Source organism: Conger conger, chromosome 6 (assembly GCF_963514075.1).
Source record: "Conger conger chromosome 6, fConCon1.1, whole genome shotgun sequence".
NCBI lineage: Eukaryota > Metazoa > Chordata > Actinopteri > Anguilliformes > Congridae > Conger > Conger conger.
In genome coordinates this window covers 16,344,517-16,356,994 of record NC_083765.1, presented here as the reverse complement: position 1 = coordinate 16,356,994, position 12,478 = coordinate 16,344,517, and the positions used below count along the sequence as shown (strand labels likewise).

Below are 12,478 nucleotides of genomic sequence, written 5' to 3'. Positions count from 1 at the left end.
GACACCCTGTGCCAGATGCAGCAAAGCAGCCCCAGAACATAACCGAGCCTCCTCCACGTTTCACAGTAGGGACAGTGTTCTTTTCTTGGTATGCTTCATTTTTGCGTCTGTGAACATAGAGTTGATGTGCTTTGCCAAAAAGCTCCAGTTTTGTCTCATCCGTCCAAAGGACATTCTCCCAGAAGCTTTGTGGCTTGTCAATATGCATTTTGGCAAATTCCAGTCTCGCTTTTTTATGATTTGCTTTCAACAGTGGTGTCCTCCTTGGTCGTCTCCCATGAAGTCCACTTTGGCTCAAACAACGACGGATGGTGCGATCTGACACTGATGTACCTTGACCTTGGAGTTCACCTTTAATTTCTTTGGAGGTTGTTCTGGGCTCTTTGGTTACCATTGGTATTATCCGTCTCTTCAATTTGTCATCAATTGTCCTCTTGCAGCCATGTCCAGGGAAGTTGGCTACAGTCCCGTGGACCTTAAACTTCTGAATAATATGTGCAACTGTAGTCACAGGAACATCAAGCTGCTTGAAGATGGTCTTATAGCCTTTACCTTTAACATGCTTGTCTATAATTTTCTTTCTAATCTCCTCAGACAACTCTGTCCTTCGCTTTCTGTGGTCCATGTTCAGTGTGGTACACACCATGTCACCAAACAGCACAGTGACTACTTGTCACCCTTTAAATAGGCAGACTGACTGATTACAAGTTTGAAGACACCTGTGATGCTAATTAGAGGACACACCTTAGTTTAACATGTCCCTATGGTCAAATTATTTTCAATCTTTTCTAGGGGTATCATAATTTTTGTCCAGGCCTGTTTCATTAGTTTGTTTTTTAAAATGATTATGTTGAACCACAATTCAAAAGCAATGTCTGATTTTCATTGGTTAATTTTCAGTAAATTTTTATTTATTATTACTTTTGTCAGTTTCAAGTTATTTCATTGTGGGTTTTTCTTTCATTAACAGAGGGGTACCAACAATTTTGTCCACATGTGTAACTGTATAATCGCTCTCATTCAATGTTAATGCAAACCGTTGAATACATGTGCCTGAGAAATGTCGAGACTGGGTGTGAGGAGGGATCCTTTCCAGTCACTCACAAAGGAACTGACACACTCCTCTGCCCTCTGAGTCAGGAGTTCAGACACTGGCAACAATCAGTGAAACCAGTTTGAGAGAACATAAACGCCTATCAATTATTCCATGGATAAGCAGCTATTCCTGTAGCACTGCCCAAGATGAAGCAAAGGATTATGTGCACTCTAATGGCGATCGCTGTATTTATAATGTGATAGTGGGGGGTAAAAGATAAATTGTTGAATTGGTATCCTTGGCAACCAAATACATCACTTACAAACAGCTACAGTATAATGAAAGAGGCTCTTTCAGCCTGAACGGCACAACATTCTACATTTTAGTCATTTAGCAGACACTTAAGCCAAAGCGATTCACAAGAGCATAAGTTATTCAACAAGTTAAAATCATCAAATCAAATCAATGCATTCACTACTACGACAAAGGACTGAATGATAGATACAGATGCCTGAAAAATGTTGCATATAAAACTCAGCAAAGAAAAACAAGATATTTCAATGGAACACTCGATTCTTAATCCTGTATTATAAGTCACTAATCAGAGATGAACATAAACATAATGCTGCCTGAAATGAGCTGGCACTTAGTGGGTGATACCCACTGTTCTAATCGAACAAATAAAGGAAGGGCCCTCTGCAGCGAAACCAATCTCTTCTTGGCTTGCTCCACACCCACCGTAGTAAGCGAATCCCTGTTCTGTGTTACAGACAGGTGAAAAGCAGTGCCCTTCCCTGCTCAAACAACCAGGTACGTTCCTTAAAAACAACCAGGGAACACGGCACTTACCCCCATCGAATCCCCCCAACATTTCAGGCACTTCCGGCAGACTTCCGTTGCGGCACTAACAATAAGTGAGGCTAACCGAGAGAGTCAGGCTGTTTCCAGGGCTGTGCCACTGCAGTTTGCAGTTAGCCAGGCTTTGTGCGACGCTGTAAACGATCCCCCCCACCCGTAGACTCATGGGTCACATGCTCAAGCGGCAGGGGGGGCCTACCCTCTCCTGCGGCTATCGGGTTACGCCACGGCCTGCTGATAAAAGCGCCACAGACTCTTCAGCCCCGGTGACCCTGGAGACAGGCCTTCGAGTGACGCAAAGCCTGGCCCCGCGGTCGCAACGTGTCCGTCAGCAAAGCCTCTCAAACAACACGGACAGGCTAATGCTAACTGGAGCTCAGTTCAATACGCAGGCTCCAGCAATGCTGTTTTTCCAGTCCCGCCATCTGAAACTACTAATTGGGACAAACTGGGTCTGTGCGGAGAGAGAAGATATAGGGCAGGGGTCCCCAGGCAAAATACAGTATTTGTATTGAGCATTCATGTAGTCACATAGTCATGTGCCCCACTTTTCAGTGGAGCGGCCTCGTGGGGGGAATGGGCCAGGCTCGGTGACTGGCACCATGTGTGAGAATCTGCCCATGTGTGTCCTCAAGGCCGCCATCGTATTGCAACGAGTTTTGAGCAGCTGCTACAAGTGAAAGCTGCTCACTGAAGGAAGGATTACATCACAGATAATCCAGAGGCTGTGCGTCTGGCTCGGACCGTCCGTTTCAGAGCGCCATGTTAACCACAGGGAGGGGGACGAACACAGGCTGAAGGGGAGAGGGGCTGGGAACGTACAGACCCTGAGTTTCACACACACACACACACACACACACACACACACACAGTCCTTTTGCTTTATTGACTTTAGCTGTTTATGCAGGGAGAGTCCAATGCCACAGCTCTGTCCGATCTGACCTCATTGTCCTTCTGCGTACCTCCAAACACATTTCATCACTGCAATTTTGTCACAGCATACTTTTAAGCATTCAGACACTGCTCTTTGTCCAAAGTTTGTCATAACACACTTTAAAAGACAGGTTTTGCATTTGCAATTCTGCTACTACACAAACATCAGATTTAAGTTTGCATATTGAAATTTACTGTACTGATACAGAGGGAAAAAATTAAATAAAAACATGTCTCTGTTGTTCTGGGTTGAGTAGAATAACATTGGAGGGAAGTATAAATCCAAGTATAATTTAACTATGCAACTATGCATTCCTCTCCTATTGTATTTGGCAACTGGCAGTCTTTCTTCATTCAATTCTTCACAAAAGATTCAAACAAGAAAACCACATTTCTGAGTGGAGAATCTACACGAATACTCAGAGTCGCTGACATAAACAACCCTGTGTAGCACACAGGCAGGGTGGTGTGAGAGAGTGTTGCCGTATGTACGGACAGTCCCTGAAGTAAACAACCCCGTGTAGCACACAGGCAGGTTGGTGTGAGAGAGTGTCGCCGTACGTAGGAACAGTTCCCGGAGAGATGTGAGAGAGTGGCTCAGTACTCACGGAGTGAGGAGCTGCTGGAGGTGGAAGTGGCCCTTCCTCTGTGCGACGTTGGCAGGGACAGCGCCCTGCTTGTTGGGGACCCTCAGGGCCTCGTGTCCTCCCGGCTGCTGCAGCAGGAAGATGGCCACGCGTCGGAGTCCTCGCCGGGCCGCAAAGTGCAGGAGGGTCTCCTGGGGAACTGGAGCTGAGGGAGGGGGGGGGGGAAAATCAGGCTGAATAAACACCCACAGAACCCCGCATCAGCACATGCTGTGCAAACCAGCCCTCCTGAACCAAAGCACACTGCCAATCCATTGCGAAACTCGACGCAGAGCACTGAGGCGAGACCTGTTTGGTGAAAAGGCTTGTGGCTACCTCTCAGCGGACACCTGCCTCGCTGCGTGAGCGACCGCCCTGCTCCTCCCCCCTTCCCACTCTGCTCCTCCCTCCCTCCCCCCGGCCCCTCCCCCCGGATCCCACGGCCCTGCACTGCCCTGCTCACCGTGCGCTGGGAAGGTGAATCACAACCGCCGGTTGTTTTTAGAAACCTCGGGGCCACAGTCTAATTATGTACTGTCAGTGCAATTAAACCTTTAAGAGCTTTCTCCCCACTGCTTTCAATGTGGCGGATTATGGGTATATTTTCGGGGCTTAAGGAGCGGCGCTGGCCCTGAACGCGGTCTTCTGAGGATCAGATGCAATAGGAGAATTCTCTCGGTTAATGAAAGGCTAGGGAGGAAGCACTCCATTTTGAATGGGCTATTGGGAGGGCAATAATCAATTTGCGCGCAGGAGGAAGAAGTGGCATCCAGAAGCAGACACTCACAGAGGGATTAGTGCTAGCGCCTGCTAAACGCTCAGACACAAACAAAACGCAGTGTTCCAGCAGGGCCGCAGGACCCAGTCGCACTCGGCTTGACTCCAGTAATCTATTTTTAATTTTAGAGATTTAATCAGAGCCACTTAGGAGGCACAGCTGTGAAACAGAAGGAAAGGTTTACTCGAGTTTCAGGAAGCATTCTGCCATTACAAAAAGAAATGGAAGTGAGAGTTCAAAAGAGAGAGAGTCTGGCGCACATTAGTATACTGAATAATTCCGTCAATATGAAAATAACACTGAGAATTAAAATATTTCAAGACTCAACAACTAACTTTGATATGAACCTGACAAAACAATACTTGGTGTACCATACCTTCATAATATAGAATCAAAAGACATGGGTTTCCAGTCAGCCAAAATCAGAGGAATTATGCTGGAACGTGCCAGACCGCTGAAAACCCTCTGGATCACACAGCAATGCATCATGTTGACATCCTAGCTTTTCTCTTTTTCCTTCTGCAGAGCAAGATTCAAACTATCAACTTTTGTTGTTATCAAATTAATTTCAAGTACAGTTTATTCTGCAATGTATTCTAATGCCTATTATAAGATACAATATGTATTGTAAAGATTAGTCATGTTTGAAAATTATTTGGCAGCCTGACCATATCTGATGCTGAAAATGGTAACTGTCTCTGAACAATAATTGTCCTGTTTAGACATGGAGAGGGATATAGGAAACAATTGTTAAATTCACATGTAACCGATTTAATTTGAGCCAGAAGCAGCTTTGGGCCAGACCGCAGGGTGCCAGCTGCTGTCTGTTGGGTCCCTCCGGATCCCAGGTGCCCATGGCCAGCTGCAGGAATGGCTGGGCTGGAGACACCATCACACAGCTGCTCTCTTTCACGGGCAGGTTAGAGAAGAATTTGCTTTACCAAGCCAGCAGGACATCTAAAAGATCTTGTCTGACTCCCCATCTTGACTTTATACAGTTGGCTAATAAATGCGTCTTTCTGATAGTGCTCACTTTAAACACAGACCTGGGGGAAATGTTGAGCACGCCATACCATTAAATAAACCCACCTCAAAATGGCTTCAGCCTTTCACTTCTGCTTTTCTACTTTAAACATTGGTAGAGCAGATAGCAACACTGCCACTAGAATATCCTGTTCTTCGTCACCTGCTTTGCTGGTGTTATAACTCTCTGATGCACTATATCATATGAAGTAAATTCCCCTCTCACGTGAAATCTCCCGCAGGCAGGGAAGGAACAGAGTGCTCCATAAGCAGAAGGGACCGGAGCTGCCTACCCGGGTGTTTGTGTGGACTTATCTTTCCTGAGCAGGGGCCCCTAGTTAACACTCTATCTTCCTGCCGCAGCAGTAACGTTGCTTCAGCCCTGATAGCACAGATTACTCATTGGGCCCAATCGTGCCACAAGCTTTACGATGCCAATATAATAACGCCTCGGTGAGATTGCGTCTGGTGTCTTGATAACCCATGAAAACATGGCTAAACTTCACCTCCACATCTGTGGAACAAATTCCCAGGCAGTCCCAGTGTCAAATCCAGGGCGAGGAGAGCTACAGCAGGGTGTGCAAATGTTCGCTCCCAACAAACACAGAATACTGCACACAACGCATTTTCAACACCTGCTAGGCAATGCCAGCAGACTACACCAATCCCACAAACTGCACCAGCTCCAGCTCGTGTAAGTATGACACGATTTTTGTTCTTCAAATGAATTCAAAAAATTTATATTCCTCTTTAGTACTTTGCCTAGCAAATACCTTAGCAAACTTTGAATAGCCTAGGGGTGCACAACTGTTACTGGTTTTTGTTCCAACCAATTGTCTCGTTTTTAAATTTGCTGACAGCTCGGTAAATTACCCTGGTTCAAGCCTGTACTTTAGCTCAGTAAAATCATTAGGATACACTAGCAGTCTACAGCTGTAGCCGGTAAATGGTAAATGGTGGGCATTTATATAGCGCCTTTATCCAAAGCACCGTACAATTGATGCTTCTCATTCACCCATTCATGCACACACTCACACACCAACGGCGACTGGCCGCCATGCAAGGCACCGACCAGCTCGTCAGGAGCATTTGGGGGTTAGGTGTCTTTGCTCAGGGATACTTCGACACACCCAGAGCGGGATCGAACCGGCAACCCTCCAACTGCCTTACCGCCTGAGCTAATGTCACCCCTCAATGTCACGGTATTCATACACGTCAGATATGATTGAGTCAATTAAATAATTAAGACCAGAAAGTTTTGACAATATCCTGAAAGGATCGGCCATTGTTGTGCACCCCTGGCATAGCCAAATATGTAACAAATGTCTGTGGAATTCATACAAGGGGATTTTTACAGATCCCCTTGAAGTGCCTTGCTTATAGCTGAGATGGGATTCAAATCCATAACCCTGAGGCCCAATGTTCACTCTTAACCACTAAATAACATGTCAACCCACATCTTCAATCACACCACTAGTCTCACTTTTCAGACTCACAGTACAATACAGACTTACAATACAATGAGCCAAACCGAGTCGCCAGATTGATGGGAGATAAATCTTCCCAAATTCCAGGTGTGCTTTGCCAGAAAAACAACCGTAACTTACTACTTCTGGCAAATCAGTAGCTTGAGTGAACGGGGCTCCAATTGGATATGGTGATTCAAGGTGAATGAACTACTGTCCTATAGCAAATGTTACATAACATAACTAATGCTTGATAGAACCAGCTGCAATAACGGAAACTAATCTCACAAACTGTAGATGGTGTCAGCACTACTTCCAAACATATTATTCAGACTTTAATACAGGAAAAGGCAGTAAGTACTCATGATCACTAGTACAGTACACTAAAGGACAAAATAATTTAACACTGCCCAAAAAGCATTCCCAAAGGCCTAGTTTAGCTCTACTGTGGCTGTTATCTGTGAGAGTTTATCAGATATCACTTAAATACGGCTCTTTAGCTTGCTTTAACTGATTGTAATTATCATTCCTGAGAAAGCTTTTTTACTCACTATGCACCAACCAAATCTTCCACATCCACTTGGCAAAACAAGTACGCAAAGTACATTTTGTAAACTTACTTTTGCCAATACATTTATCACTGTTGTTCCATATTTAGTAAAGCCGTTTAGCCAGTACATATTCCAGATAGAAATGCAATCACCATACATTTTTTTGCTTTTTACATTTTTCCATCACCATTCTCAAGAGTTTCTGTGAGAACAAGCATTCAGGGAGGCCCACACATCTACTGCGAGACTTTGTTGGCGATTCATTCGGTTTATTTTCAGAGGCATATGATGATTATACAGCTGCAGGCGGATTAACAGCTAGGATGTTCAGTTCTGTCTGTTCACTGCTCCCCTGCTTAAAACCACCCCTGAGCCAGGACATCTGCCACACCTGTTCCCAGCTAGCCAAGGTGCACCCTAGCCTGGCCAAGTCTGCTGGCAAAGCAGGGAAACCTTGGGCCAAAGCATAGCGGTGTGGATTTTTGCGCATGCTTCATAAATACTGACCCATATGAAACTTTCTGCCAGTCGTGAATTTTAATGCTAGCCCATAGGAATGCCTTGTTTAAAGTTGTTAGCATCAGTTCAACAAATAAAAAATGACAAGTGTCCTGCTGTGGTACCTTTATTCATTCTTCCTTATATATCGTTTTGGCTAGTGATGCAGTGAATCACAGCAGTCATGGTCATATTCACAACTGACAGTGTAATTATTAAACACTGATTTTAAAAATGGCTATCATTCAAAAACATGCATACAATAATATATTGTCCAATACTGTTATACAAGTGAATTAGGTAAGACCACTGCTTAAGATTAGCCATTATTTTTTGTGCCAAAGTCAATTAAACTATAGTAAACCACGATGTACAGTATGCTTTTAACCACCGGGTAAGAATCATGGAAGGTTACTTGGAAAAATAGTTTTTGCAGGCTTTACAGAACATTTAATTTCAGCTCACAGCCACAGATATACAAGTGCCAAAGTACAGGAGTTGCAGAATTGCAGAACTTAAATTTGCAGAACAGAATGAGGCACTTCCATAAAATAAAAAAATTCTGTCAACCCAGGAAATGTCTAGAATGATGTAGGGGTGGCCGCAGGGAAAACAAACTTCAAGGCTGGAACATTCATTGGGTCAGCCCTAGGTTATGGAAAAAGGCATGTGAAAGGCAAGCTGGCATCTTTACATGAGCCCTGTGGCACGGTGCCAGTTTCAAATGGGAATCAGTATAGCTTGCTCTCTACAGAACGCCTTACTCCTGTTGGGTGAGAAATGGCATCCTACATACTACATTCCAGGCTAAGTGCACCTAAAAATCATATTTCAATCAAGTAGTTTTCAGGGCAGAGTAACTAAATATGGTTATGCCACATTGTTGGTCTTACGGTATGTAAATTTATCAAACGGTCACCATGGGAGTAGATTCATGATACAACATAATAAGGCCTATGAAACTACGCAATACTGAGTGAATAGCTGCAAAGATATTTATAAGATTCAAATACGTCATTCACATTTTCCAAGGATTTTTTCGCTCTGTCCTAAAATAGGAGTAATAGTGAGAGCACATTTTAGCCAGGTTTAAGGCAACATACTCAGACTGGAAAGCCAGTTTCAGCTCTGACCTGCCCCTTTTAAAAAAGAATGCGTTTGAAAAATGTCCCAAGTCTTTCTTAGTATGCCTTATAAACACTTGTTGCCAGAGAGAAAGTTTTTAATTGGGTGGGAATGTTTGTTTCAGAATATCTGACATTGCGTTCCACATTTGTAATGGCAACCTAATAGAAGAAAAAAAAAGAGAGAGGAAAAACTGAGACGGAGAGGGAAAAAAAAGTGTAAACTGGAGCCAAGAACAATAGCCATGGGTCTGTGTCGCTTTTCTAGGGATCTGCTGCTCCACGGGTTTCCTGTCTGAGTTCTGCTGGTGGACAACCAATCGCTCTAATCCACTTGCTAATACTCTGCAACCTCCTGTTTTTTACTAAAGAGATTTCTTTTTTGCCAATTAACCAAATTGCTCCTCCAAGATTGAAATGAGTTGCAGATGTCAAAAAAAAGAAAAGAAAAAAGAAAAAGGAAAAAAAAAAACACTGAAGCCCACTATGATTTCTGATTTCTGAGTTTACTGGAGTGCGCGAGATATGAAAAAAGCTTTCCTTGAGCCAGGAGTAGTCAGAGCCCACTGTGTTCAGGGGGCGGAGTTATGGTATCATTAGTGAACCACCTAGTGGGGAAACACCAAAGACTTACAGTAGAACAGGGCTTCTGCCAAATACATTTCAGAGAAAGAAAGAAAGGTGTTCAAAGTTCACTGAGATAAGTATATCCAGAGCAGATATCACTGTGAAATGTGACATGGCCATGTTATACAGTCACGTTATACAGTCAGCAATAAATAGTTGCCAATAAAAGTGCCAATGTTAAACAAATATGTAATTACCAGAGCGGTGCAGTTTATACCATACATCCTACAGGCATGAAGTACTCACGGCAAGCTGTTACACCAGGTACACAACCTATTTTTTACTACACATACAGCAGCATAATTCACTGATTTGTCCTACATACTGTATGCATAGCTTGCCATCTTGAGGAATCTTAGGCCCTATATAGTTGAAAACATCAGTGGTTTGAGTCATTACTATGAATATTTACAATACTTCATTAAATGTAATTAGGGTAGCTGAATAAGTGGACTATGATGCAGTGCAGATGAACTTAAGAGGGTCAATGGTTGTTTTCTGTAGCAATGCTATTCTCAACCCAATTCAATACACATACTTTTTTCTTTTCTTCATGAAACTATAATGTTTATAAAAGGTAGGCGGAAGGCAGGAGCACTGCTGTAGGTGAACAGCTTTGTCTATGGTAGTGGCAACAGAAGGTGCTCTTTGGAGAGATTGTTTGATATTTAGAAGAAGAAACGACCAAGGCACTCAATCAGAAGAGTGCGCTGGGTTTTGAGGTCCTGGGCAGGGAGGCCTGGATCCAGGTTGAAGCGCAGCACTCCCCAGCTCTGGGGCAGGGCAGCAGGGACCCTGTGCTCACCTGTGTGCTTGCCCAGGTCAGTGCTCTGGGGCAGTGAGGACCCTGTGCTCACCTGTGTGCTTGCCCAGGTCAGTGCTCTGGGGCAGTGAGGACCCTGCGCTCACCTGTGTGCTTGCCCAGGTCAGTGCTCTGGGGCAGTGAGGACCCTGCGCTCACCTGTGTCCTTGCCCAGGTCAGTGCTCTGGGGCAGGGCAGTGAGGACCCTGCGCTCACCTGTGTTCTTGCCCAGGTCGGTGCCCAGCACGCTCCAGCCCTGGGGCAGGGTGAGGTGGCGCAGGGCCAGTGCCAGGCTCTCGTCCAGCCGCTCACACTCCTGCAGGGGGATCTGACACTCGTCCAGCATCATGGCTCCCTCCAGCCCGTCGTCCTGCCCGGCCGTGCTCACCAGGAACTGCGCCATGTCGAAGGCCAGGTCCTGCACGAACTGGAAGTGCTCCTCCGACACCGTGTCCACGTCCCGGCCCGGCCTGGCGGAGCACAGCGTGACCCGCACAGACTCGCAGCAGTCATGAGCTGGTGTGGGGGAAAGAGTCAACCGGGGACGTACAGTTAGAAACCGCTCCCCAGACCGCAAACAGCTAATGTTACTTACAGTATGTGCAACCTTCAATCCCAACTACATGTGTGGCGGATTATCGGAACCACTCTAGGCAAATTTCTGCTGACTCACCTTAACTGCCAGTCAGCAATACCTAAAGGGATTTCTCCAAGCTAAAATCTAATGCAAAGCACACCAGCCACAGATTATATCAGCTAACCAGAAGGTCAACTCTGTATTCTTACCATTTGATGTTCTATTTATCTTACGATTATTCAAGACAGGGGTATGACTGTTGGTATTTGATATTTTTGATGTACACAATTCATGTTTTTCTTTGGGTTAGCGCCTTATCATGAATATGCATAACTTAGCAACAAAAACTGATGAGAAGAATAAGAATGAGAATAAGAATGTCGAAATGAGACTCCATTGGATGACATACAAGCTGCCGTATTGATTCAGACTATAATGCCACTCCTTTGGCTAAGACAAGCCAGTAAATACATGGTTGCAGCGTGCAGTGGCTGTGACAGGTGAAGTGCACTGTGGGTGGGCTGAGCTTGCCGTGACCCACCCTGACCCCACAAACACAACAAACCGCAGTTTCTACTGATTGATTTCACTCCAGGTACCTGTACTCTTCGTAAGAGAGCAAACACATCTCACAGCTATCAAGGATAGAGTGGTAATCATTGATATTTTGGGATGGTTTGGGTGCAGGGACTGATGGTATAGATAACCGGAGTGCTTTCTCAGTCCTCAGCCTCAGCCGGGCAACAGGACCGTAGGAATCGCCACAGACCAGAGAAACCAGAGAAAGCCGAGAAGGCTCCCAAAACCATCAGCTGCCCCCCTCCGTTACGAACCAAGACTTCACTGTGCTTCTGCAGTTACTAAGAAACCCGACTTCCAAACATTAAACATTCTTTATCCGTGAGCAAGACAACACCAAAAAAAACATGCTGTGTCACGTCAGCATTTAATGTCACATGACATGGCAGCAATTGTTTCTTGGACTTCCAGACAGTGAGCTAGATGTACTAAAGAGAAAAGGGTATTTTACATTAATTAACCCAACAGTTATTGTACAGGCTATTTGGATAGACAAAGGAAGCTTCGTAGGTCATGCACAAAAGGGATTATTTTTATCGAATGCAAGTGGCATTTCGGAAATGCGCTGCCTCGCTGCTGAATATAGAATTCTCTCCCTCAGGAATGTCTGGACTCAATAGCACTGGCCACATGAGGCACATATATTTACCAGATCTCCCATTACCCACGGTACAAGACTGACGGGACAGCATGTAAATATACATTGAGACTTACAAGCTTACCACCACTTTAGCGATGTCTGAGTACACTGCAAAAACAACCAAACTAAAATATCCTTGGTGTCCTCCACTATTTATAGGCTACATATATGAACGGTACAACAACTCATTATCAACAACAGCATAAATAAAATCATTCCGATTAACACTGAAATATACCAGTGAATTGCATTACCCCAGAACCTGATTTTGCCCATACAGATAAAGAGAAAAGGGCTTTGTATTTATTTATTTATTTGCTTTTAAAAGGTTACGTAACGCCTTCTCCGCTTTCTACCGCA

General features: G+C 44.7%; 1 protein-coding gene across 3 annotated transcripts in view; it reads right to left on the bottom strand.

Moving 5' to 3' along the window:
• LOC133130183 (A-kinase anchor protein 13) overlaps positions 1 to 12,478 on the bottom strand; it is a 106,769-nt gene that overhangs the window by 58,714 nt on the left and 35,577 nt on the right. For all 3 annotated transcript variants that reach the window (XM_061244514.1, XM_061244515.1, XM_061244516.1), the window contains exons 4-5: positions 10,539 to 10,838; positions 3,436 to 3,619 (exon numbers count right to left, since the gene is read on the bottom strand). In XM_061244514.1, the coding sequence (XP_061100498.1) occupies positions 3,436 to 3,619; positions 10,539 to 10,838 (484 nt within the window). The remainder of the gene's footprint in view (positions 1 to 3,435; positions 3,620 to 10,538; positions 10,839 to 12,478) is intronic.